The sequence below is a fragment of the Grampus griseus genome, assembly GCF_964374135.1.
Source record: "Grampus griseus genome assembly, chromosome: 7".
NCBI classification, from domain to species: Eukaryota; Metazoa; Chordata; class Mammalia; order Artiodactyla; family Delphinidae; genus Grampus; species Grampus griseus.
In genome coordinates, this window is record NC_139001.1 from 76,421,221 (window position 1) to 76,448,120 (window position 26,900).

General features: G+C 35.2%; 1 protein-coding gene across 1 annotated transcript in view; it reads right to left on the bottom strand.

Annotated features, from left to right (window-relative positions):
* The window catches only part of GALNT13 (polypeptide N-acetylgalactosaminyltransferase 13), a 517,926-nt gene that overhangs the window by 463,585 nt on the left and 27,441 nt on the right, over positions 1-26,900 (bottom strand). The window contains exon 2 of the mRNA XM_082657709.1: positions 23,347-23,592. Within this exon, the coding sequence (XP_082513835.1) occupies positions 23,347-23,488 (142 nt within the window). The 5' untranslated portion in view covers positions 23,489-23,592. The remainder of the gene's footprint in view (positions 1-23,346; positions 23,593-26,900) is intronic.

A 26,900-nucleotide genomic window follows, 5' to 3' on the forward strand; every position in this document is an offset into this window, starting at 1 on the left:
GGGAGATAATTATGAGTAGTTGTCCTTCATGACTTCATCTTCATGGGTTATGGATGTGAACTGAGACCCCTCACTCATCTTTAATAATGGATCAGAGCATTTCCATCCAGGAATGTAAGTATTTTTTAATTTAAAAAATGAATCCTTTTAAAAGTATAATATTTGAAATTGTAACTCACATTTTAGATAAGAGAACTCCTTTCCTTGAAAAGGAGTTTAAGGGCCTAGCTTCCTATGCCCAGACACCACCTTAGTACACAGGATGTTCTGAGGCTCCTTCACAATACCTTAGAGCTCTGAGAAAAGAAGAAAAAAAAAAAAAGCTTGCAAACCACTGCATGCTTCTAAATCCTTTGCAAGGCTACTATTTCCTACTCACATTTCAAGAAAAGTAAGATGACAAGTTTCCTAGGTTCATATGATGAGTACAGAAGTATTTCCTTTCATTTGCCTTAAAATGATAGTTTTCAAATTTTAAAGTTGCCTCTTAGTTCTTTAAGCCTCAGAAACATGTATCCAACGGCCTACTCAACACACTTCCATGAATCTCTCAAGGGCACCTCAAGTGTAACATATCCAAGACTAAGCTCACTTTCTTAGCAAAGATCACGATCAAGAAGGAAACCTGGTATTGTCCTCATCACCTCCCTCTCAATCATCCTCAATTTCCAGCTGTCTATAAGTACCATTACTCTTCTTAGGTGTTTCTTTCTCAAGTCCATCTATTTTTCCCACTCTCCATCTCTACTGCTACTAAAAGGTTCAAACTACCATTATGTGTCCTTCAGCAATTACTTCGCAACAGGTCTTCCTTCCCACACACTCTTCAGGCTTTCTAATGTATTTTTTCACACAGCAGTTAGTTATGACCTTAGGTCTTCCCTGTTTAAATTCCTTCAGTGGTGTCCCACTGCTTTTAAAATTAAAAGCAAACTTCTTAATAATAACCTAGAATGACTTGATCACACCACTAGCTTCCTTGGGCTCTGTCCTCCAGCAATATTACCATTCTCTCAGTCTTGAAAATCTGTCAGTTCCTGTTTGCTGCAGGGCCTTGATGCAGATAAGATCTGGTGGTTTATTTAAATGCTGTCGTATCACTTTGGATTAGAAGCATTTATCTCAACTGTAAATCAACATGCAATTCTGTTTTTAAAGTTTATGTTCATATTTGCTGGACTGTCTGGCTTACGCTCATATCCCAGCACATAGCATAATGCCTTGCACATAATAGAGCTTCATGAGTCTATCAGCTGAATTAGTTAAGTGATAATCTGGGATCTGGGGAAGAGTACGACCTATCTTTCATTTGATTTTTGTAGACTTTTGATAACATTTAAAGTTTTAAATCCTTTTAGTCTCTTTTCAAGAAGCAGATCAGCCTCATTTTAGATTCTGAAATTGCTCTTCTCTATTTTATTTCCACTATCTTATACATTTAATGAGGTTGAAGAATGTCTAGAATCATACATACAAATGTTTTATTTGTACATATGATGTTATGTACAAAGATTCTACTAGAGAATGATTATGATTTGCATTTGTATTTTCAAAGCTTTTACTGATTAAAGAGCTTGACTCTTTAGTATCTTTTAAGCATCCAAGCATATCAATACCTACTGATATTAACAAGAATTACAGAAAGGGAGGATGGTAGAAGAGGAATATGTATTCAGGCCACTAAGTTTGGCAGAGACCATACTCTTAGATCCCTAGCTCCATCCAACAACAGTGAATCTATTTTTATTTCATTCCTAAATATTTAGCCGTAAGTGCCTCTAGTTCACTTACAGATATTGATCTGTTCAAAAGCAAGGAAGCCTTTATTACCACATTAATTTTTTGATCCTCTGCCCCTCAACAACCTGGCAATTATTTAAATAAGTGTGGCTTGCTGAATTACTGATAAAATTCATGAAACTATCCATATTTAAAGTTCAAAACCATTGATTTTGTGTAATTTTATTAAAGATGAATATAACTTAATTTTAAGAAATTTTGCATGAGCTTTCCCTGGATAGCTACACTAAAGTAACCTAGATTTAAAATAACAAAATACTACTACTAATTTAATTAATAATAGTCATTTCGGGCTTCCCTGGTAGTACAGTGGTTAAGAGTCCGCCCGCCGATGCAGGGGACACGGGTTCGTGCCCCGGTCCGGGAAGATCCCACATGCCGCGGAGCGGCTAGGCCCGTGAGCCATGGCCGCTGAGCCTGCGCATCCAGAGCCTGCGCTCCGCAACGGGAGAGGCCACAACAGTGAGAGGCCCGCGTACAGCAAACAAACAAGCAAACAAAAAATAATAGTCATTTCAGAATGTTCTAAGGACCATGCAAATCTTTCTGCAGATATTACATAATTTAATCCTAATAATAACCCTATGAAGTATGTAGTATATTAATGTATTGTTATTATCCCTATCTAATAGATGAGGAAACTAAGACTTAGAAAGCTAATAAACTTGCCAAAAATCACACAAAGCAAGAATTCACACCCAGGCTGCCTCACTGTAAGTAGAGATGATGATACAGCATAACTCTATAGGGTCTCAGCCATAATGAAAATGTAGGGAGCTTCTTCAGCTTTTTTTTCATCAACTTTTCTTTCCATCTTAGGGAGGGAGAAAGTGGAAAGTTTCTGACTCAGAACCAGCAATGACAGCAATTAATCAATAGCTTATGGAGTTTATAGACAATACTCTGTCTTCTTACCTCAGAGAAATTTAGTTTGCATTAAATTCAGTATTCCATTTGCAAAGTTCTGGGAAGCATAGAAATTACTGACAGAATATTTTTAGGACATCTATGAAATCCATTTTGCTACAGGACGATTTAGGCATGAATAGTATCCTCAAGGAAGAAGGCTGTATACAAATAATAGTAATTAAAGGCAATATTTTAAAAATACAATAACTCCTAGGTTTGATACATTATATTTCTCTAGAGGATTCAGGGAAGACTTCAACAGAAAAGGATGTGAGTGTGATCTTGAAAAAAGTTAGAATTTCAAAAATTGAACCTTCTGTAATTTTAACATGCGTATGAGTACCACACCACTCTCAATCAAGCATTGAAGACTGCCAATTCACATATTTCCATGTCATTCATTTTTTACCGAAAATGTTCTAGTAACTATACAAATATCAAATGCTCTGCAGCAATTAATTACTTAACAGTATGGAATTAAATATATTTACTAAGTAAGTTATTGTAAATAACCCAACATAGAAGACTGACAGAAAAACCTGTTTCTGAAATAAAAGCTAAAATGAACTCCTCTTGTTTTCCAAAGAGAGCTATTACTTCAGACATTTATTATTGGTTCCAAATGTTTTATTCACTCACCTCACATGATTCCAACACAGCCTGTTCTTTACAGGAGGATTATTTTACTTGTGTAATTAAGGTAATACAAATATTATTCTGATAGATTAATATCTGATTAGCTTGGAAGAAAATTTAGTTGAGATACATGTGACATCCAGGTTTTACAAAGCTTGAAATATATTAATTTTGGAGGACGTCTTTACAAAGAATATAAAATTAAAAATGGTTCCTGATCATATGGACCCTAAAGCTTACGCTTCAATAGCTTTATTGTCAGTAAGATTCAGTTTAGGAACTCTAGAGCCCAAATTTTGTTGTACAATATTATATAATTGTTGATTAATTAATTAATTATTGGGTACCTACTGTGTTCCAATAGTATGTTCCAATATTACAGAATAACCAATACTATTCTAGGCACTGAGAATGAAATGTTGAATGAAACATACAAAATTTTCATCTTCCTAGAGCATATGTTCTAAAGGTGAGAGACACAATAATACATAAATAGATTAGACAAATCCAGAATACATAACAAGATAAGGGCTATAAATTTAAAAGGGTAAGGAGATAGAGAATAGCTTAGAACTGGCTATTTCCACTAAAATGGTTAGGGAAGGTGCATCAGGATTTGATATTTAAATTGAATCATTTAATGATGAGAAAGAGGCAGCCAAGCTAAGAGGGATTTTGTTTTTTCAGTTTTATCCACAGTAGGGAGAGAAGGTGATCAATAGACATTTGTTGAAATGTTAAGTGAATGCATCTGTGGGAAAGCATTTTCAGTAAAGTAGAAAATGCAAAGATCCTGAGATGAGCGTAACTTGCAGTTTTGGGGGGATGGAAAAAAGGCCTATGTGCAGAGAAAGGTGATTAATGGAGAGAATGGTAGGAGATGAGGTTGAAGAGAGGCAAAATCTAGATCAGTTAAATCAATAGTTCTCAGGCCAGGTTGCATGTTAAGTCACCTGAGGAATTTTACAAAGCACCAGTGCCTATGCCCCACCAGAAGCCCCGTCAGCAGAGGGAGGGAGAAGTGGTATTCAAACAGAAGCATTTGTTTTTAAGTCCTCCAGGTTAAGAACCAATGATCCACAGACTTGAAGGCACAATAAGAATTTTGGTTTTAGTCAATGAATGCCAATGAATGCCTTGTCAGGGTTATCAGGGGGAAATCAATAATGTCATGAAGATGTATATAGCCTTGAATTAAGATTCAGAATAAATACTTTGCCCAAATTCTTCATGTGTTTTTCCTTGTACGTAATTTGTATATTTATACACAAACACAGAGAAAACAAAGATGGTCACGTGCAAGCAGAGAATGGTATAAAAACAGTTTCTATTCTTTCTAATGGTGATACCCATAGAATACACTGATCAAGAATTCTGAAAGTTTCTCATCACATAAGAAAAAAACATTCATTTTTTTCTTCATCTAGACTATTTTACGTTACAAAGACTCAGGAAGATTAAGGTGCCAAAACCAAGTTCTTTTCCTGACACACAACTCCAGTGTCCTAGGACCCTCTGACCAACAAGTAATAGGAAGCTTGAATCAGTTTTATCTCTAAAATCTGAATTCTTCTGGTAGCTCCGTGACCTCTGGAAAGCAAGGCAGGAAAAATACCTCAGTAGTTCCACAACTGATTTCCATCCTCCCCCTTCATTGCCACCTCTTCCCAATTCTTAAAATTCCTTACCCACATTTTTTCATAGCACTTATACCTTCTGAAATAAGATTTCTTATTTTTTATTTAGGTTATTCATTCATTTATTCCATTTCTTATCTAGCCTCCCCACTGGCATTCAAGCTCCATAATACTTTTGTCAAATTTGTTTATTGATTTATCCCAACATCTACAGAAGTGCCTAGCACATAGCTCTGATTCAATAAATGAATATTTATTGAAGAATGGAATGAAAGCACATGTGGTCATTATTCTTATTTTTCAGATGAAGAAACTAAGGCTCAAAATGGCAAATGAAGTGTATAAAGTCACATCTTAAGGAAATAACAAATATAGGATTAAAATGCACATCTTTCTCACCCTAAAGTCCGTGTGTTAACCACTACACGCTAATCTTTAGTAAAGCATTTAAAGCTGATACTAGAATTCTGTGCTGTGGTCAGACTGCAGACAGCCTCTAGTACCAGAGTAAGGAGTTATGACTCTGAGCTGCCATTAGTTGGAAGTTATTGAAGGACACAGAGCACGAAAGTAACAGCATCAAAGTAGTGTTTCAAGAAGATTTATCTGCCATCATTGTGGAGAATAGATGGGAAGGAGAACAACAAGGCAGCAAGATAGTTCAAAGAAAAAAGCATGACGTCCAGATAATTTCAGGAACTAGTCAAAATAAAGTCTATAAATCACTGGCAACATCAGATTACTCTTCACCTGTGAAATGCAGACCTGTTATAAATGTTCATTCAACAAATTTATTGAGGGCACACAATGTTCATAACAGTCATCAACAGGTTCTAGCAAACATTTTATGTCAAGTAATAAGACAAGGTCATCTGTACATGGTCATGCCCATTTCATTCCACTTAGTGGGCATGTGAATAGCACAGATAACTGAAAGATCTTCAAAGAACCACAGTAAAAATAAAAGTGAAAGTAGAAAAGGATCCAAAGCAGAAAAAAGTTTATTCATTCACCAAATGTTGGTTCTGTACTTGCTCTATGAAAGACACTCAGATTATTTCCTGAGTCAGAAATGGATCTTAATCCCCGAATACGAAGTGCACTTAGTAAGAACAATACCAACAACAACAAAATGCACATAAATAGCCTGAAAAAAAAGAGATTATGATGGAAGAAGTTTAGATAAAGTACTATGTGAACTGAGAGGAGAAACAGATAACCTTAAACTTGGGATTGCAGAAATCTTCAGCGAATTGCTAGTAACTGAGCTATAAAATATATTCCACCAAAGTACATCCAAAATAATGCATTAGTGGATTTTGTGTGTAATTCTTGGTAAACATAAGTAACTTTTAATGACACTGGGAAAAATATAATGATCGTGATGCATTTCTGGAAGAGACATTGTAAAACTCATGAGGCCAAAAGCAAGACTGCCAATTGTACAGGTCCTTTCATGGTCACTATAATTTTTAAGTAGGGTTCTAGGTTGGAATCCTCAAGACTCAGTAGGTTTACCTTGGCCTCTACTACTTGTCTAAGTTTGATAGTTGATATAACTTCCTTGGATCTTCATTTCTCTGTTAGAAAAAAAAAAAGTATATGAACCAGTAACCACTTTTCATTTGCTCTTTGTCATATGAGTATCAATTCTAAAATGCTATATAATATAAATTTTATCAATAGGTCACTTTATAGATAACCCTGAGTGATCCATACTTGTGAGATTTACTCTGCATACCTACTGTAAAGAGTTACATGCACATATTATGACATAGCTTCCAATTCATTGTAGCTCCTTTTGTCATGAGAAATGAGAACTTCAAATTATGAAATAAGACAATCACTCCAGTAATCTGCTTATATAAGTTGGTAAAAGTTCATATAGTCTCAATATTTCTTAACTATTTTTTCTAGCAGAGGTGACTTTCTGAAATATGTATTCCTACATAACTCTAAAGTATTTTATTTTTATCTTTATATTAAAGTTAGAAAGATGGAGAATTGTATTTGCGATAGTACTTGAACCAGAGATGAAGACTTCTTAATATCACTGTCAGTATCCTGACTGAGCTACTTTGTGATTTGGGACAAGCCATGTCTTCACTCTTTCTATGCTTTCAAGACTATGGAACATTTTTAAAATGGTTCTTAGTGGTTGTATTCATTTTCTAGGGTTGCCATTAACAAATTACCACAAGCCTGGTGGCTTGAGACAACAGAGATTTATTCTCTCACAGTTCTGGAGGCTAGAAGTTCAAAGTCAGGTTGTCAGCAGGGCCATGAGCCTTTCAAAAGCTCTAGGGAAGAAGCCTTCCTTGACTCTTCCAGCTTTTGGAATGCATTTCTTGGCTTGTGGCAGCATAACTCCAATCTCTGCCTCCATTTACACATGGTGTTTTTCTTCCTCTGTCTCTCTCTCTGTCTACTCTTTCTGTGAAGGACATGATTCATTGCCTTCAGGGTCCACCCTAAGGCAGTAACTCTCATCTTAACTACTTACGTCTGCAAAGACCCTATTTCCAAACAAGGTAACATTCTAAGGTTCCAGGTGAACATGAATTTTTTTCAGACATTATTCAACCTATTAAAGCAGTTATGAAATATTCTACCAATTTATATAAAATTAGCATATATATCAAGGCACAAATTTTTATTAATGTTATAAAGTTATATGAAAAAAATCATTGATGCTTCCAGCTGAGTGACTGACAGACAACGAAGTGGTTTGAGCAGAGGCAAGGCATTATCTGACTTAACTGTTGAGAACAGATTATAGGTGAGCAAGGGTAGAAACAGGGAGGCCAATGAACTGGTGAGAAGTGCTTGAATTCTGAATATATTCTGAAGGAAGAATAAATAGGATGTGCTAATATAAAATGTGAGAGAAGGAGAAGAGTTAAGAATGACTAAGATTTTTGGCTTAAGCAACTGGAGTGCCAAAACTGCTAAAAACTGAGGTAGAGAGGACTGCAAGTAGGGAAGTCTTTGGTGGAAGATTCATAATTCAATTTCAAACACAGTAAGTTTGAGAGGTCTCAGAATCCAAAAGAATATATCTAGTAAGCCTTGGTTGTAAATATCTAAAAATGAAGATAAAGGTGGGAGCTGGATTTATCAATTTTCAAGTTGTAAAATTATAAGATGGCATATAAAGCAAAGAGATCAGATTGGATGAGATCACTAAAGAAGGAGTATAGATAAAGAACAGATAAATCCAATCCCATTTTCTGAGCTACCTCAACATTAAAAGGTGACATGAAGGGAGGAAACCGGCACAGGAGATTGAGAAGGAGAGTCAATGAGGTAGAAAATCAGGAGAGTGTGATACCCTCTAAGACAAGTAACAAAAGTATTACAAGGTGATAGGAATGATTAAGGTTGTTTCGGATGTTATTCATAGTCAAGTAAGATACGAGTTGAGAATTGGCCATTGGATTTAGTAAGAGGGAGGAGGTAAGTTGTCTTCATAAAAAGTCTTTTTGCTGAAGTCATAGTGGAAAGAAACTGATTGGAGTAGTTTATATTTAAAAGAAATAATTCAAAACAGTGAGTTCACAAAATTCTATTAAGATAATTTTCTCTTAACTTCTTCATGAAGGTGTCTGAAGACTAAACGATACAGCACATGGTTGAGTGGAAGGCTTGGCATACAGTAGACAATAAGCAGTAGCTCTAATGATGGTAAAGATGTTATTAATTATGCACACAAAACTTCTAATTCTATAGGAGTGCCAATCTCCTCAACAACAATTTCTCACCTCCAGGAATCTATCTTTTGAGATCCAGTTTATATCTCATGTAATAATGAGTAAATTAGGCATGCCCCAAATGGGTACATTAATAATGAAATAAATTACAACTCATCAATTACACTAAAGAAAAAGACAAAACTACAATAGAAACATACTACACAGCAGCAAATAATGAAGACAGTTATAAGTGAGGAACTAATAAAGACTTTTGATACTTTTTATCCTCCCTTTAAAAGCTAGAGGGAAACAAATTATGATGTATGAGATACAATATTGCACAGCCAGTAAAATTGTTTTAAGGAATATTTGATGATGCAGGAAAATGTCCAAAATATAAATTCAAAGGCTTAAGCAGAATATAAAAATGAAATAAAGTAGGATCCCTCTTAGAAATATAAAGAAAAAACCAAAACTTTAATTATAATAATCTATATGTGGTTTGCTTATAGGTATATTTATACCCTTTCTTATATTTTTCTACATTGAAAAAACATTTTTTAAATAAAGATTGTGTTACTGTAACTTGAAAGAAGAATTAATCTTCCAAAGAGGGAATCATGTATTATATTTAAAGCATTTTTTTTTTTTTTTTTTTTGGTTGCGTTGGGTCTCCGTTGCTGTGTACGGGCTTTGTCTAGTTCCAGAGAGTGGAGGCTACTCTCCGTTGTGGTGCCCAGGTTTCTCATTGCGGTGGCTTCTCTTGTTGCGAAGCATGGGCTTTAGGGCATGCTGGCTTCAGTAGCTGTGGCACGTGGGCTTAGTTGCTCCACAGCATGTGGGATCTTCCTGCACCAGGGATTGAACCCATGTTCCCTGCATTGGCAGGCAGATTCTTAACCACTGCTCCACCAGGGAAGTCCTAAGGGATTTTTAATAATAACAATATTTGTAAAGTATTTTTATTTAAAGGAATAAGATTTTGTTTTGAGAACTATTAACTTCAGGTAAATTAGGGGTCTTTTGCACTAATTTCTTTTTGTAGAGTTTTGTATGATTCCTAAAGCATTTTTTTAGTGCATCTATTTAATCCTCAAAAGATGGAGGAAGTGAGATTCTGTTTGGATAAGGCTTCTAGTTAAGGCCAGAGCCATGATAAAGTCCAGATCTTCCAACCACAGGACGGGTGTTCTTGCCACTATACTATTTTATATCCAATATCCCCACTCATTATACCAACAAAATAGAATCAGTGAGACAGACCTATAAGAAAACTCATGTGAAAGTACTTCCAAAAAGTATGAAACAAAACAGATTAAGGATACTGGTTCTAGTAATGCCAAATATAATTTTTAGATGAATATTCTAACACATTTCCACAGCCTGATGCTATTTAGAAATATGATGAGATTCAATGATAACACAATACTTTCCATTCATTTATCATGAAAAAAAATCATAAAGTTTAGATACAGAGAAGAGTAGGTCTGCTCCAAGCCTCTCATTTTATAGATCAAGGCACAGTGCTACAGGGAGAGGGAGATACCCTAAAAGTAGCAAAGCCGAGATTAGAACTATAATGTACTCATTTTCCTGACTACTGCAGTTTACAACTTGTCAAGTGTTTCATCAGATAATATAAAGCTAAATAATTAAAACAGTTTAACTCTGGAATACGATTTAAAATCATATCACTTTTAGTCATATGGAAAGGAATCAATGGAATCAAATAAATAGATCATATAAAGACCTTGCTAGATATAAAGATTTTCTACATGCCAATTTTAACATTACAAATCAGTAATGAGGGGAAAGACGTCACAAGTAATTATTGAAAAAAATACACCCTCATTATTACACAAAAATAAAATACATACAGATCAAATCATTCAATGTGAAAAAAAATTAAAAACAGGAAAACTCAAAGAATTTGTGAAGACAAGAACCTCTCAGTTTAGTCCTGAACAGGTCTTTCCTCCAATTACAGCCCAAAGTTTTATATTTATCTTCCTTTCCCTATGGAGTTTACTGGTACCACCAAATGTGTCATAGTTAGAAGCAGAATTTTACCAACACCCAGATTCTGTAATTGCTTAATATATTCTACAATGTCTAATATATCACATCTTTTAAGCCTTCGTCCATTTATCTTTACATTTCAAAACTCTGAACATGAGGACAGCATATATTTAAGTTCAGTATTTAATAGTAAAATTTTAATGTAAATACAATAAAACATAAAAATGTAAGTACAATAAAACATAAAAATGATTTTTAAAATTGTGATTAGAAAGTACTCTAATTAGCAAATGTGTTTTAAATTAAATTACAAATAACATGGTGAGATAAGTATTCTCATATATTGATAATGAGATGTGAATGTTAGTGGCCTTTCCAGGAAGTCATTAAAAATGTCTATCAAGAAACTTTTAAAAATATGTACACCTTTAAAAAATAAATCCCATAACCAAGAATATAGCCTAAGAATATAATCAGCAATATGTTTAAAACTGTTTAAAAACAACTTCCTAAAAATGTTCATAACATTATTTAGTGGTAAAAAAATTAGGAGCAATACACATGAAAATTAATGAAAGGTAGTTAATTATGGAAGTTATGATAAATACATATGATAAAATATTACCCATTAAAACTACGTTTTGAAAGCTATCTCATGCAGGACAAAATGCTCATGCTATATTGATCAAAAAAAGTTTAAATATTAAATTTTATTTTAGTATGTGGAAATTTCTAGATGGCATTCCACATTATTTTTCTTCTCTTTATTTGTATTTTATATTTTACTACAATAATTATTTATTAATTTTATTATCAGAGAAATAAATAGTACTTTTTTATGTTAATATAATAGATTAGATTTTTCATTTGCCTTCAAGTTAAAATATCTAAAGAAGATTTGGTTAGTAACAGTTGGATACTTTTCAAGTTATATAACAAATTTTACATCAATTCTGTATAATATGCAATGAATTCTAGAAAATAAACTCAAATATTTATAACTAAGTCATACATATAAGCAATAGAAAAACTTATAGATGCATACTGAGAAATATTACAATGAAGTGTTGTTCTTATTTCTAAAATCCATTCCTTTCTTCTCTTCAAGGAACAAACGTTTCTGGAACAGCTGAGTTTTTATTTTGGAAAAATATAACCTTGAGTCTCTTCACATCATACACAGAAATTAACTCAAATCTTATAAACTACAACCATAAATCTTCTAGAAGAAATACAGAGTGGCCTCGGCGTAGGCAGAGATTTCTTAAATAGGATACCAAAAGAACAACAAAAGAAGAAAAAAAGATACACTGGACTTCATCAAGATAAAAAATCTCTGCTCTTTGAAAGATACCTTTTAAAAAATTTTAAAAGGCAAGCCATAAACAACCCAATTACAAAATAGCCCAAAGAACCTGACAAACACTTCATAAAAGAAAACTGGCCCAAAAAAAACATGAAAAAAAAATCAATATCACTAGTTATCATGACACACAAATTAAAACCACCATGATATATCATTACGAACTCACAAAAATGGTTCAAATTACAAACACTGACTAGAAAGTGTTGGCTAGGATGTGAGTAACTAAATCTCTCCTATATTGCTGATGGGAATAGCAAAGTCTAACAACTTGGGAAAACAGACTGGCAGTATCTTACAAAATTAAAATACATTTAGCATATGACTGAGCACTACGACTCCTTGATATTTACCCAAGAGTTGTAAAAACATATGTCCACATATGTAAACAAAGATTTGTGTACAAATGTAGCAACTTTATTCATAACAGCCATGGAAAGAATATAAATGTCCATCAACAGGTGAAAGGATAAACAAATTGTAATATATACATACAACAGAATACTGCTCAGCAACAGAACCTCTGATACACTCAACACCATAGATTAATCTCAAAACCCATATGCTGAGCAAAAATAACCAGACACACAAGAATTCACAGTCATCGTCAGATTTTCTAGAATAGGCAAAACTAACAAATAGTCACAAAAGACCTATCAGTGGTTGTCTGGGGCTAGAGTGGAGGGATTGACTGCTTGGGATGTGTGGGAACATTTTAGGGGTGTCATCCTTGTGAGGTTGAACCCTGGGATTCACTTGTCAAACTCATCAAATTGCACACTTAAAAGGGAGCATTGTTATACCTCAATAAAACCTATTTTAAAATAATATTTCTTACCTAGCTACTATCCTCAATCATTCCCAAAGTTATATTTACATTGAGCCTTACTTATTGACTAACCATGGGTCCTGTTCTACAGCTCCATCACTTTATTCTCGGTAATTTTCCTTTTTTATTGGATTTTTTTCACTTTTCAACCTGTCCAGTATTACTTTCTTTTATTCATTTTCCATCATCTCCATTTTCCCATCTTCTTTTTACAGATGAATAAAATCTACCACACACTTACATCTTTTTCAATATTCCTCAGTCGAACTTTCATAAATGTTCCTCTGGGTCTTCTATGTATTAGTTCATTCCACACATCCTACCTGATCTGCCTGCTCTGCTCCATCAGAGCTCTCTTCAATGACAGCACTACCATGTGTCAATATGCAGTGTTCTTAGACACCCTGCATCACAGTGACTGTGTATAACAGTGCAATGCAAGACACATTCTGAAGGAAAAAAAGAGAGTCCCTTGGCTATACATTTGCCAGCTGGGGCTGTAAATCAAACTACATAAGCCAATAAAAAGTAAAAGAAAAGGTTTGGACTATGTGTGTAAACAGTAACAACAACAAAAATATGTTTGCCATGATAATTGAGTTATTTCAAGTTGCTTAATCATCCACCTATACCGGATACTCTATTATCATGAGAACACTCAGAAAGTGCCACGCTGCTTGTGCATTCATTCTTCATTCATTCAACAATTATTAATTGAGCACCCAGGATGAGTAGCTGTCTCTGCTGCAACACAGCCCTTTAGTGACCATGATTTCCAGTGGGCAGAGATAAAATTTGTCCATTTCCATTTTACTGGTGGACTATTTGGTAATACGTTTTGTCCTCCATTCTCTGCTCAGTCTACTCTAGTCTTTATGGAATTGACAATTAGATCTTGTCCTCAGAAGGCAGATATTGGCTTATTGATGTTTTTTCTCTTTATTTCATATATTCTCACTCCTCCTGACAGCACAGCATTGATATGCTGACATTTTATTCATACAATTCTGAATTCCTTTCTCCCCCTCTAAACGTGAAAATAAGAGTGATTCTTTATTTTTCTAACCCCAGCTCTGACACAATCAAGCACTCAAATGTGTGTTGAATGGATTGTCCCATTTTACTTCATACTAAATAAGCAAAGATTTTGAATAGTTACTTTTTTATACACTGTCTAAACTTGATTTTACGAAACAGAAAACTTTCTTGTTCTACCAGTTAATTTACAGAGCAAAGAATTTAAATGAATTAATATTCCATTTAGTTACCATCTAATTCAAGTGTTTTAATTAATAAATAAAACTTAAGCATCTGAGTCTCTATCTGAATAAAGATAAAAATGTATTAGTGCTACTCTCTTGCATATTTAATAAACAGCACTGCATTACCCTTCCAAACTTTATCTGACAATAAACACATCTTTTCTTTTCCAGAAACCTTCAATGCTTCCCCATTTCCTAAAGAACAAATTTAAAAATTCATTTCCCCAGTACTCAAAGTCCTTTAAAATCTGTCTTTATCCTAACTTTTAACCTAAAATCTAGAAATCCCCTTTGAGTCTGACTCTGCCCCAATCAACCGATTCACTGATTTCTTACATCCTCATTTTGGGAAAGCCAATAGCTTTCCTCTGATAATTTATTCCCTCCTGGTACTTGCTTCCTCCCAGTTTTCCAATGTCCACATAATTTATGTATGTCAGGGCCTCTCACAGCAGTTTACTTGGTATCTCTCTTATAGCAGCCACCACTTTCTATCTTGTAATGTACATGTCACGTCTCCAGTAGACTGTGTGATTCCTGAAGACAGATGTTCTATTTGATTAAACTTTGGATATTTCATATTACCTAGCCCAGTACCATTGAATAAATGGATGCAAAAATTGTATCAATCATTTTTATTAAAGTTTTGGGAAAAAACAGTGCTTCCCTACTGTTCAGAACTTTTAATCATTCTTTGTAAGACTTCAGAGGCTTGGCCCCAAAGGAAACTGCTGAGGAAAATTGCAACCTAAATTAATTAGTATACTGTAGAAACTCAATAAATGTAAAATTGCTAAAGTCTGAAAGCCTACCTTTCAGACAGGTAAGCCTGCCAGAGTACTATTCTCCTAATTAAATATGACATTTTTTTACCCAAGGTCGGTGGCCACCTCCTTCTTTGTCCTCCAGAAATATTCCTATATGCGTAAATATTTTATAAATACTATATAAATGTTATGATTATTTTGCCTTAAATTAGTCTAGGCACCTGAGTCAGGGACACGGCATAACACTGTGGTTCAAAGTGTGGGCTCAAAAGTCTGACAAACCAGGCTGTGAGCCCTTTCTTCCCTCTTCTTAGTTTTGAAACCTTGGGGAAGTTAATTAACCTTTTCAGATCTCAGTTTCTTATATGTAAATAAGAATAATAATAGTACCTACCCTCAATGCCACTGTGAGAACTAATCGAAACAGTGTATCTATAAAGCACTTGGCACAGTAAACCTCATAATTATTCATTATTACAATTTATTTTTCTTCCTGACATTGCTATGCCCATGTGGACTGGAGAAGGGCTCAGAGTGAATTGTAAATAAAACTATGAAAGGCAAAAGCAAAATCAAAAGTCAAAATTTTATAAAGTCTATTAACTTTTGAAAACTATTTATAAACTTGATCGAAAATTATCTGGGACATATATGCCTTTAATCCAAGGTGACTGTCCATATGTCCCACTTTTTGTATGACTATAAATATTATCACCTGAAAGTTCCAGTGGTCATCATAATTTAGGTGGGGCAATTCCAATACTGACAGTGCATTTTAACCAATCACACTCTTCTACCCTCCCCCCAAAAGGTAAAGCCATATTTTTAAAAAACAAGAAAAATGTGGCATTAGGGTTCTTTTCCTTTTTAATTAATTAATTAATTTAATGGCTGTGTTGGGTCTTCATTGCTGTGCATGGGCTTTCTCTAGTTGCGGTGTGCGGGGGCTACTCTTCATTGCGGTGCGTGGGCTTCTCATTGCAGTGGTTTCTCTTGTTGTGGAGCACAGGCTTTAGGCACGTGGGCTCCAGTAGTTGTGGCTCGCGGGCTCTAGAGTGCAGGGTCAGTAACTGTGGTGCACGGGCTTATTTGCTCCGCGGCATGTGGGATCTTCACAGACAAGGGCTCAAACCCGTGTCCCCTGAGTTGGCAGGTGGATTCTTAACCACTGCACCACCAGGGAAGTCCCAAATGTGGTGTTAGTCTTAACACTTTAATTCACAAGTTTTCGGTTTCCTCTCACACCTAGTCACAGGAACTCTCCCCTGAAGCACTAAAGATTAATCAAACAAAATCAATAAACATTTACTGTTTAATAAATAAGTACATGGCTAGGCGTTAATGTTATGAGAAGATCATTTAGAAAGAAACAAAAGAGGGAATTCCCTGGCAGTCCAGTGATTAGGACTCTGCTCTTTCCCTGCCAGGGCCTAGGTTCGATCCCTGGCTGGGAAACTAAGACCCTGCAAGGCTACCTGTGTCCCCAGATTTATGAGAGGAAAGCAGGGAGTGTCCCAGGCAGGATCAAGGGAAACATGGAGGTATGGCATCGAGATTCCAGTCAACAATTCCACTCATCTTCTTGATTTCCCCCAATTCAGAGCAGCAGTGAAGAGGTCTTAAGGGATACAAGTGGATGAAAGTAACTTTGCAAAACCTTAAAATACCAGATAAGGTGATACTTACTGTTTTATAAATGATCTGAAACCAGAATGGTCCCTAGGAAATATTTTCCTGACTGGGATTTATACATCCTACTAGACAGGGAGTTTTGGCTGAGTCTCTCTAGTGTCTCTGAGAATGAAGACAATCCAGTCAATTCACATTTTCAGACTGTGTACTCCATACTGGTATTTGAATGAAAGCATGGCACTTAAACTCCAATGCAAACTGGCATTAAGTGATAACAAAGCCCTTTACTGAACTTGCATTGTAATACCCAACTCCTGTTCCATTGGTTGTTAAAATTCTGGCACTCCCTCTTAACCACACCGTGAAATCATAGGAGGTACTGGTCTCTGGATCCAGCTCCTGGCACAGCGCTACTCTAACCCTTACAATGTCCTACGTTATAAGAGCACCAGAAGCATCTTTTGTTCTAATGTTTGGTCCATGACCCTGGTTCCTGACACGGAGCTCCTACATCCCTTGGAATTTCCTGGGATTAGAGCATCTAATAGGAGCATCTTTTGTTTTAATGAGGTGACTCTGGGTGGGCTCCTGGATAGCTCCTGGATGGGGCTGGTCACCAGAAAGACCAGGCCATGATTAGATGCTTGGAATATTCAGCTCCACCTCCCATCCTCCAGGAATGGGAGAAGGGCTGGAGACTGACTTGGCAATCGATCATATCTATATGATGAAACCTCCATAAAAATCCCAAAAGTATAGGGTTCAGAGAATTTTTGGGTTGGTCAACACATCTACATGACAGGAGGGTCATATCCCCAACTCCATGGGCACAGAAGCTCCTGTACTTGTGACCTTTCTGGACCTCAACCTATGTAACTCTTCATCTGGTTGTTCACACATATCCTTTATTATATCCTTTATAATAAACTGGTAAATGTAAATAAATGTTACCCTGAGTTCCGTGAGGCATTCTGGCAAATTATCAAACTCAAGAAGTGTTCAAGGAAGCGCCAAGTTATAGCAGGTTGATCAGAAGTACTGGTGACAACCTGGGACCGGCGATCCGTGTATGAAGTGGGGGCATCCTTGTGGGACTGAGCCCTTAACTTGTGGGGTCTGATGCTTACTCCAGATAGGCAGTGTCAGAATTGTAGGACACTCAGCTGACGTTGCAGAGAATTGCTTGGTGTGGGGGAAAAGTCCACACATCTGGTGTTAGAAGTATTGCGTGTGTGAGTAAAAGAGAAACACAGAAGTGATTCCCCATATGCTCGCTCTGCCTCAGTTTCCTTATATGTAAAAGAAGAAGAATGTCTACTTCACATATTTTTTGTGAAAATTAAGTTAACATGTGTAAATAATTTAGAGCAATCATAGCTTATAATTATTTTTGTTATCATTGGCTAATGTACTTATCTTTGTCTATATACAAGCAACAACTTTCTTAGATATTCCTCTCCCTCCCCTTTTCTTGAAGGTAAATTTTATTTCATTTCCCAAGTATGTGTAATATGTTCAAGATTCAAGATCAGTTAAAGAAGTGCAGGTTCCTTCCCTTCTCGAATATCATAACTTTAGATCCCTTTTGTCTTCTGTGATGATGAGAAGGCTCTTCTGGGGTTTCCAAGCAGACCTCTCCCCATGTCACTTCCACATCACCAGTTCTCATAGCAGACTACACATTGTCTATGGACTGACCAAAAGCCAGATACGAAAATAGTTCATTTTCCATAGTTTTATTGAAAAAAATAGCTAGAAACATAATTCTTCATTTGGAGATGAGCGTGACTTAAAACCATGACTCATATCCATTTTGTTTTACAGATGGTGACTGAGGCCCAGAGAGACAAATTAACTTGCCTGAGGACGTGCGGCCCTGGGTGGAGGTGGTGGAGGAGGACTCATTATGCATGGTGCTCATGCAGACTGGCCACATGACCTCAGATTTCCCCAAAGCGTTTGTGGGTGCACTGCAGCAACACCGGTCTTTTTAAATACCTGTTCTCTCAAATAGCTATTCTAACTCTTCCAACTTGGGAGCAGCACCACTTAGTACTCCATACCAGTTAGGAGTTAGAAATATCCTTCGGTGCAGGCTTTCCTGGTTGCGCAGTGGTTGAGAGTCCGCCTGCATCAGTCCGGGAAGATCCCACATGCCACGGAGCAGCTGGGCCCGTGAGCCATGGCCGCTGAGCCTGCGCGTCCGGAGCCCGTGCTCCGCAACGGGAGAGGCCACAGCAGTGAGAGGCCCGCGTACCGCAAAAAAAAAAAAAAAAAATCCTTCGGTGCATTTTAGCTCTAAGTGGCCCCAGAGTGGCATAAAAGAGTTAATATGCTCCCCTGACAAGAACTTATGTTACCCAAAAGCAATCCTCTAGAAAATAGGAAAAGGAAAAGGATTCATGGGTCTGTATCTAATATTGGAACAAGTCTTTGTGCTCCCATGAAAGTCCCTAAAATAATCATTTTTTACAGCATCGTTCAATAATTGATGTGCGAAATGATAATGCTGACTCAGAAGGAAAGATTTAATTATATCCCATATACTCCATTTAATAAGGAAGAGAAGAATGTAATCCGTTTTAGAAAGAATAATGATGGCTTTTAAGTTTGATACTTAGAGTTTAATAATGTAGTCAACTTCCTACTGAACAGTTCCATTCAGTTGCCCAACATGTGTCTCAAACTCAACATGTCCAAAATAAACTCAATATCCACCCTCAAAACGTCTCCTCCTCCATCTCCGCTCTCAGGAAACTGGATCAAATAATGCCCTGCAAGAAACCTGAGATCTGTCCTCGGCACTTCCATCTCCTCCACCCGCCAGAGCCAGTCAAGCAAGCTCCCAATATCTCAAATACCTCTTCATTATACCCACTTCTCTCACAACTCACTGGCACTGCTCTGCTCTAAGCAGCCCTCACCTCCCACACAGAATTCACGAAAGGCTACCACAACTTCCTACCCTGCCTCCGTGAAGAGATGGCTCTTCCCCAATCTAGTCTCCACATGTGATCTCTCCACAACACAGAGGTGATCATGTCTGCTGTCTTTTAAACCTCTTCAGTGGCTTCCCATTTTTTTCAAATCCATTCAGTGGCTCTTATTCACTCGCTTAGTTATCTGTATTATGTAACAGATACATCAAACCCACATCCAAAACAAACCTAGGACCCTAGTAACGCTCCACATTACTGTTGCCCCCTGCACATGACAAACGACATCCTAAATCCTATGTTCATAATTAGCTTTATTGCTTCATAAAAAGTCTTGTCATATCTCTGTAGAGTCCTAAAGCGTATATTTTAAATTTTTAGTTAGTTTTAGCTTTTCAAATTGTACCATGCCATATATCATCTCTGAAAGATATCAATAAACTTCTGTACTTACTATTGTATCATGAGGATTAATTCATACTGGTACAGGTTGCTGTAGTTCATTCATTTGACTAAAATATACTATTCTCTTTCATTTTATATCACTATTCATACATCAGCTTTTCCTTTGACTGACCTATGGATTATTTTCAGCTTTCATTTTTATGAACAGTAGCACTATGAAATATTTGTTTATATGGAAAAACTTATATCACTAGGAGTGCTGAGTCATCCATGAATTTTTTAGATTTCAGAGATGATGCCAAACCGTTATCTGAAGTTACTATAAAAATGTGGAGGTGCATCACCTCTAACAAATGGTATTATCAGCCTTTTTAATTTTTGCCAATTGAATGAATATAAATACATCATTATAGTCTTGGTCTGCATTTCCCTCATCACAATTAATGTTAAATATTTTTTCATAAGGTTCTTTTTTTGTTTTGTTATATTTGTTTCCTTTTCCAAGGAGTATCTATTCATGTTTATTGCCCATTTTTTCCTGTTGGCCTATGTGGGCTTCTCATACTAATAACGGGAGTTATTTATATATACCTGACAATAATCTCTCAGTTACATGTTCTTTGAACATCTTCTACAGTTTGTAACTTCCCTTTTTACCTTTTTTAAGGTATATTTAAGTGAATCAACTTTCTCAATTTTAATATAGTCAAATTTATCAATATTTTCTTTTATGGTCAATGATTTTGTATAGTGTTTTAGAATTGTTCCTTAATTCATGGTCTTATAAATGCCTATTTTTTTTCTGCTAAAAGTTAAGTTTTCTTGTGACATTAATATTTCCAAAGTATATCTTGGTTTATGACATGAGTTAAGCATCCAGCTTCATCTGTTTTCCACCCAGATTACCATTTTATTTTCAGCTATATTTATTGAAAGAGCTCTTCTTTCCCACATTGATCTGTAGTGCTTCCTCAGTCATATACTGAATGGTCCAAACTTGTGTGTGTGTACTTCTAGGGTCTCTATTCTGTTGCATTGTGCAGTTTGTCTACCCTTTGTGCCAATTACTACAGTCTTGATCACCAAGGTTTTGTTAAGGAATTTGCCAAAAGTCACACAACTAATTCAAGGTGGAGGAGGTGAGGACCAGGCCGGTCAACAAAGCTGGGCTTTTAACTGTGGGGTAATCTTGTTATACCACCTATGAAGCCAGAGGTCCTGATGCTTGGGATGTTTTTCTTTGACCATTACTAGACTATGTTCTTCTTTTTTTTTAAATTGAGATATAATTGACATGCAACTTTGTTAAGTTTAAGATGCACAACTTGTTAACTTGAGAGGCACTTAACAAATAATTGATGATTTGGTGAATGAATGAACATATCTCAAAAATTAATTCAGAGTGTATGCTAATATTGGGTATTTACAAGTTGTTTAAAATTTAGAACTAGAAGGGATCTTAGAAAACCCCTAGTCCAAGCCCTTTGTTTTAATAATGGAGACACAAAGGTCTGGAAAGATCAAATTTTTTGTCAAAAAAGCCTGTTTTTAACATATCTAGAACATGAAAATTTCAGTCAAGTGCACTTTGCACAACATCACCTACCTGTAAATAAAATATTATTTGAAATACATGGCACAAATTCCTAAATAAAGTAATATTCTGAAATAATAAGTAACAGTAGAAGATGAAATTAAAAACCATAAAGCCTAATTTTCATTTTTTCAAGACAAATATTACTGTATAACATTAAATAAGTCTTAAAAATAAAGAGAGTATTGTTTAATTTTACATTTTAAGTACATGGAAAAATTACTATTTTTGCCTTGCATCATTAAATTTTACTTTTTGAGATTTGAAACTTAGCATTAAATCAGCAAAACTGCTTTTTTGGTACTTCCAGAAAAGGCTGTCATAGTTTTGCTGAATCAGATTATAACATTTTTTGTGACCAATCTAGAAGTCTCCATTCAACAAATGACAAAGTGAACATTCTAAACTGATGTGATCCATCAAAACACATTTCCACTTTCAGCCAAGCAGCAGCTCAACTGGTTCTAATAAAAAACCAAAAAAGGCTGATTTATTCTGGGATCCTAACCAAAGATCAGCAAATTAATCCCCATATTCATTTATCGAAAACTGATGGACTCATAAAGTTCTCCTCTTTGAATAATTCTAATTAAAGGCATAAAAAATGTATATAAACTACCTATATGGGTCTAGGTTCTGTCAGTTCCAAAGTACTTTCTCTCAATTCTTTGTATTAGTCAAAAAATGTAGTGAGAGAATTAGACTCATTTTGAAAAGAGGAAGATAATCAGAATTTCTCCAATTGGACCAGAGAATTATTGCAAAGCAAACTAAAGATGTCCAACAAACTCTTTCAACAAAAATTAATTTTTGGAAATGCTTTTCTCTGTTTCCCTAAACTTCACACAACTGATAATATCAATGAAATTCATTTTATTAGCATAGTTTGATTAATAAATAACCTCAAAAATATCTGTAACATTAAAAGCAGATTACATTCATTAAATAAATGCAAATCTCAAGTCAGTAATTTAGATTCACTTTTCCAAAAGGTACAAACATATCAACAGGAACTCAAAGTTTACCTTTTGTCATGTTTATAAAGAAACATTTTGCTAAGTAGAGAATTAATGTAAACTAGATTTTTTTTTAATGTTTAATTCAATGAGAATAAAACTAATTTCAAGCATGCTTAAGTACTTTAGAAGCACTCATTTACTAGGAATATTTTAGAAGTAAATTAATAGGTATTTAAGTCAACAGAAAGCATAGGAAAATTACTTGGAATAACTTCAGGAAATGAATCTCTATGACTTTACTTAATAAATCACCATTTATATAAATTATTATGTTTCTTTAGCATTCACTCTTATCTAGTCATTGAAACTGGTTCCTAAATAGGGAATATTGAGTTAAAGTGACTTTATAATACACTTGAAATTATCTTTTGCCTTTAACATAGGGCAACAACCTGGTAGCCCACAGGTTAAATCTGGCCACCAACATGTGTTTTGTTAAAAATACATTGTGCCTTTTTTTTTTTTATTGCTTTTGGAAGTTTTAAGGGCTGTCATGTGTAGTCTCATTTTGCTACAATCCTCACCATCTCACTGTAGTAGTTTTCCTCTTTTATGTTATGTGCTTGGACTCTAAAGGCTTATACTTCTGGAAGCCAAAATTTAAAATTCTGTCCAATTTGAATGTTCACTACAGTCACAAAACATTGGAATTATTAGAATTAGAAGGTACCTTAGAGGTTAGCTAACTCATTTCTTCTGACAAGACACCTGAGGCCAAGAAACATAAAGTAGCTTTCCCATGGTTAAATGTACATTAATAGTTCTGCCCAAATGCTTTCATGTTTTGTCATGAGTCACCACCATTTTCATCGCTATGAAAGAAACATTTGCTTCATAAGCACTTACCCCTCAGGGCAGGTAGCAGGGACCTCTCCTTCTTGTCATCACATTTGTTACATTCACTGAAGTACAGGAGTAAGAAGACATCAACAAGAACCCACATCAGTGAAGTGGCTAGAACCACCTTGCAGTAAACAAACCTCCTCATGTCTTTCCTTGATTTCTAGTTAACACAGAGATCGAAGACAGATACAACTGTGATAAATCCAAGCCACAGGGGTGAACTCCAGGATAAAAGCAGGATGCACCCCACTGTATTAAAAAAAAAAGAAGAAAAATTAATTATTGAAAAGTTTATTTTGCATAAATGTGATATAACATGAAATATATGACTTATTTAATGCTCCCATATATATTGGCACTTGGCCTTCAAGTTCAGAATTAAAAGCCCAAATAAATGAAAGTTTTGTAAGTAAACCAGGTGGTTAAAATTCTAACAGCTAATCCTAGATCTGCCACTACTCTGCTGGGCCCTTGACAACTACTTGATTTCTTCAAGTTGTATTGCCTTTTTCTTAAAGTCCTTTCATGGTATTCTGTAAAGCACCAGGTTGTAAAATAGTGCAATTCTAAATTTACTGGGATTCAGCACTTTTAAGGAGCCAATACTGCTGAACTAGAAATCATCCTGGACTACTATCTATTGCAGTGGCTAAGAGCTGGACTTTATGCATAGATAGGCCTGGGCCTATTTACTTCCTATGTAGGGGAGACTTTCTAAGCCTCAGTTTTCTCATCTATAAAATGAAAATAATAATGTCAAACTTAAAGATTTGCTATGAGGACCAAATACGATAACACTTGTAAACTGTCCTGCAGAACACATAGTTATTAATGTTAAGATATAAAACAAACACACACACAAAATTCTCAGATTCTCAAAAAGGGCAATTACATGGAATAAGTCACCAGTTATTTAGGCTTAAAAAGCCCATCTGCTCTGCATAGAAAGTATCCACTACAAATGTGCATTTGAGAATGGGCAGTACACATTCAAAGAAATTATCAGAGAATAATTTCAGAGGATAATACATTAATATAAAGTGACTTAAAATAACCAGAGCAAGGATTCTAAAGGCATAACAAAGACATGTGTGCAATTATTGAGAGATATTCAATACCATACACATATTTGTTTTATTTACACTACATAGAACAATAACTACCTGGTTAATTCATTTCTATCTCTACAGTAACTATATCAAAATAAAAGTCTCGTATAATTTGATACATTAAAATAATAGAAACTGGAGTATATATTTATTGATGTGAATAAGATAAGTAACAGTTTTGACAGATATTTGAGGAGAACAGCTATTAAATACAAAGATACTTGGACTATTTCACAAACACTTGTCTCAAAATAAAAACATCAAAGTACAATTTGCTGAGGCAGAAGTTCTTTAAATTAATGGCAGCTGACTTTGCATCATAAAGCAACACAAATGCTGTTGCCTGTTACAAATCTAACCAGACTAGTAACAAAGTTTACATGAAGCGACAATTTAAAAAATTATTATAACAAACACTCTACTTTCAATATCTACATAAAATTTACATTTATTCAACATATATTTAAAACAGAAAGATACAAAATGTACAAATCTAAGGAATGCATGATATTTGAGGTTTATTTGTTATTTTTCTTGAAAAAATGGCATACTAATTATTTTATTTCGTTTCAACTTCATTTTTCTGTAAAAATTATAACTAAACACTGGAATTCAACCTCTAAACCTGACGACAAGGGAATGATTCCCATATATATATTTCCTGTTACTTTATGTATATTTCACTGAATATGATATTTGAAACAATTCAAGCTATTAAATTTTCTGTCTTTTTTTGGTCCTAAGATGGAACAGGCGCCTTCAGTTTGTTGTAGAAAAAAGTCCTATGGAAATGCATATATAACACTGATGGTAACTAGATGGCCATTCCCAGATTTAGAAGGAATACCTTAAAATAAAATATCCTATAATAAAAATCTATATATTATATAAGATCTATATATTACAGGCTGTTTTTATCATAAAGATCTATAATAAAAGACATAAAAAGAACCATCCCTGGCTCTGAGTTTAGGTAGGCATTTTGCCTTTCTATGCTTCATTTTCTTTACTTATATTTCCTTCCCCATCCATCTCACAAAATTGTAAGGCTTAAGCAAAATAAAGAATGAGAACATTTTTTAAAAGAAATATAAAGAATATTATTATAATAGAAAACCTGAAATCACTTAATATTAAAATGTCTAAGATAAGTCATTTCTTAATAAGAGCCTAACAGTAGAGGTTATTGAGAATTTAATTTAAACTTTAGCCATAATAGAAAGTGAAAATCACATCTTATTGCCACTTCAAGCATCATTCAAATTATTCTAATTTCATACCCTGGTACATCTATATGTCAAGATATTAACATTGAGAAAACTCTGACTTTACTATTTTATGTGATAAAACTAAGCTGCTGTATACATTTTTGTTTATTTATGAAACAATCTTTCCTTATATATTTCAAGTTTTTAATTCTATCTACTGTGAAAACACCTCTACCTAAACATATTAAATTTTATCATTCTTTATCTGCTGGTACTTGTAAAATAGTAATCTCGTACACTGTTTCAATACTTTTCTTCATAAGAACGAAACTGATTGAGCAGAAGGATGGTACAATATACAAAGTAACACTAACCAACATAAGCACAGTTGGTGGCCCAGGTTTATTTAAGAGAATCAGCATCTGTATTATGTTTTTATTCCAGTAAGTCCCTATTTATTTGCAAACACTACTCTGTTCCTCAAGCCAAATCCAAGTTCTGCAATATCTCTGGCTTGCCAAATCAATGTGGAGCATGACTAACTTTGCATAAACTACAGGCTCTTCTATCCAAAAATACGACCCCTTTTCTAATCGTTTCAAAATCTTTTGAGCACAGTTATTCCCCTCTTTAAAAATATATCTCTAGATAAGAAAACGTCAGGAGTTAGAAAGCTATCAAGTGCCATCTTTTTATTTTTTTAATTAATTAATTTATTTTTATTTATTTTTGGCTGCGTTGGGTCTTCGTTGCTGCGCGTGGGCTTCCTCTAGTTGCAGTGAGCGGGGGCTACTCTTCATTGCGGTGCGCGGGCTTTTCATTGCAGTGGCTTCTCTTGTTGCAGAGCACATGCTCTAGGCACTCAGGCTTCAGTAGTTGTGGCATGTGGGCTCAGTAATTGTGGCTCGCGGGCTCAGTAGCTGTGGCTCACGGAATCTAGAGCGCAGGCTCAGTAGTTGTGGTGCACGGGCTTAGTTGCTCTGCGGCATGTGGAATCTTCCCGGACAAGGGCTCAAACCCGTGTCCCCTGCATTGGCAGGCGGATTCTTAACCACTGCACCACCAGGGAAGTCCTCAAGTGCCATCTTGCTAGTCATATTGCCTTTCCTTTTCTTCTTGCCCACTAGATAATGGTGTTAGCCAGAAATTCTGAGAGATTACAGAATTTTTGTTTGAAAATATACACCATTTTTGGGCTTCCCTGGTGGCGCAGTGGTTGAGAGTCCGCCTGCCGATGCAG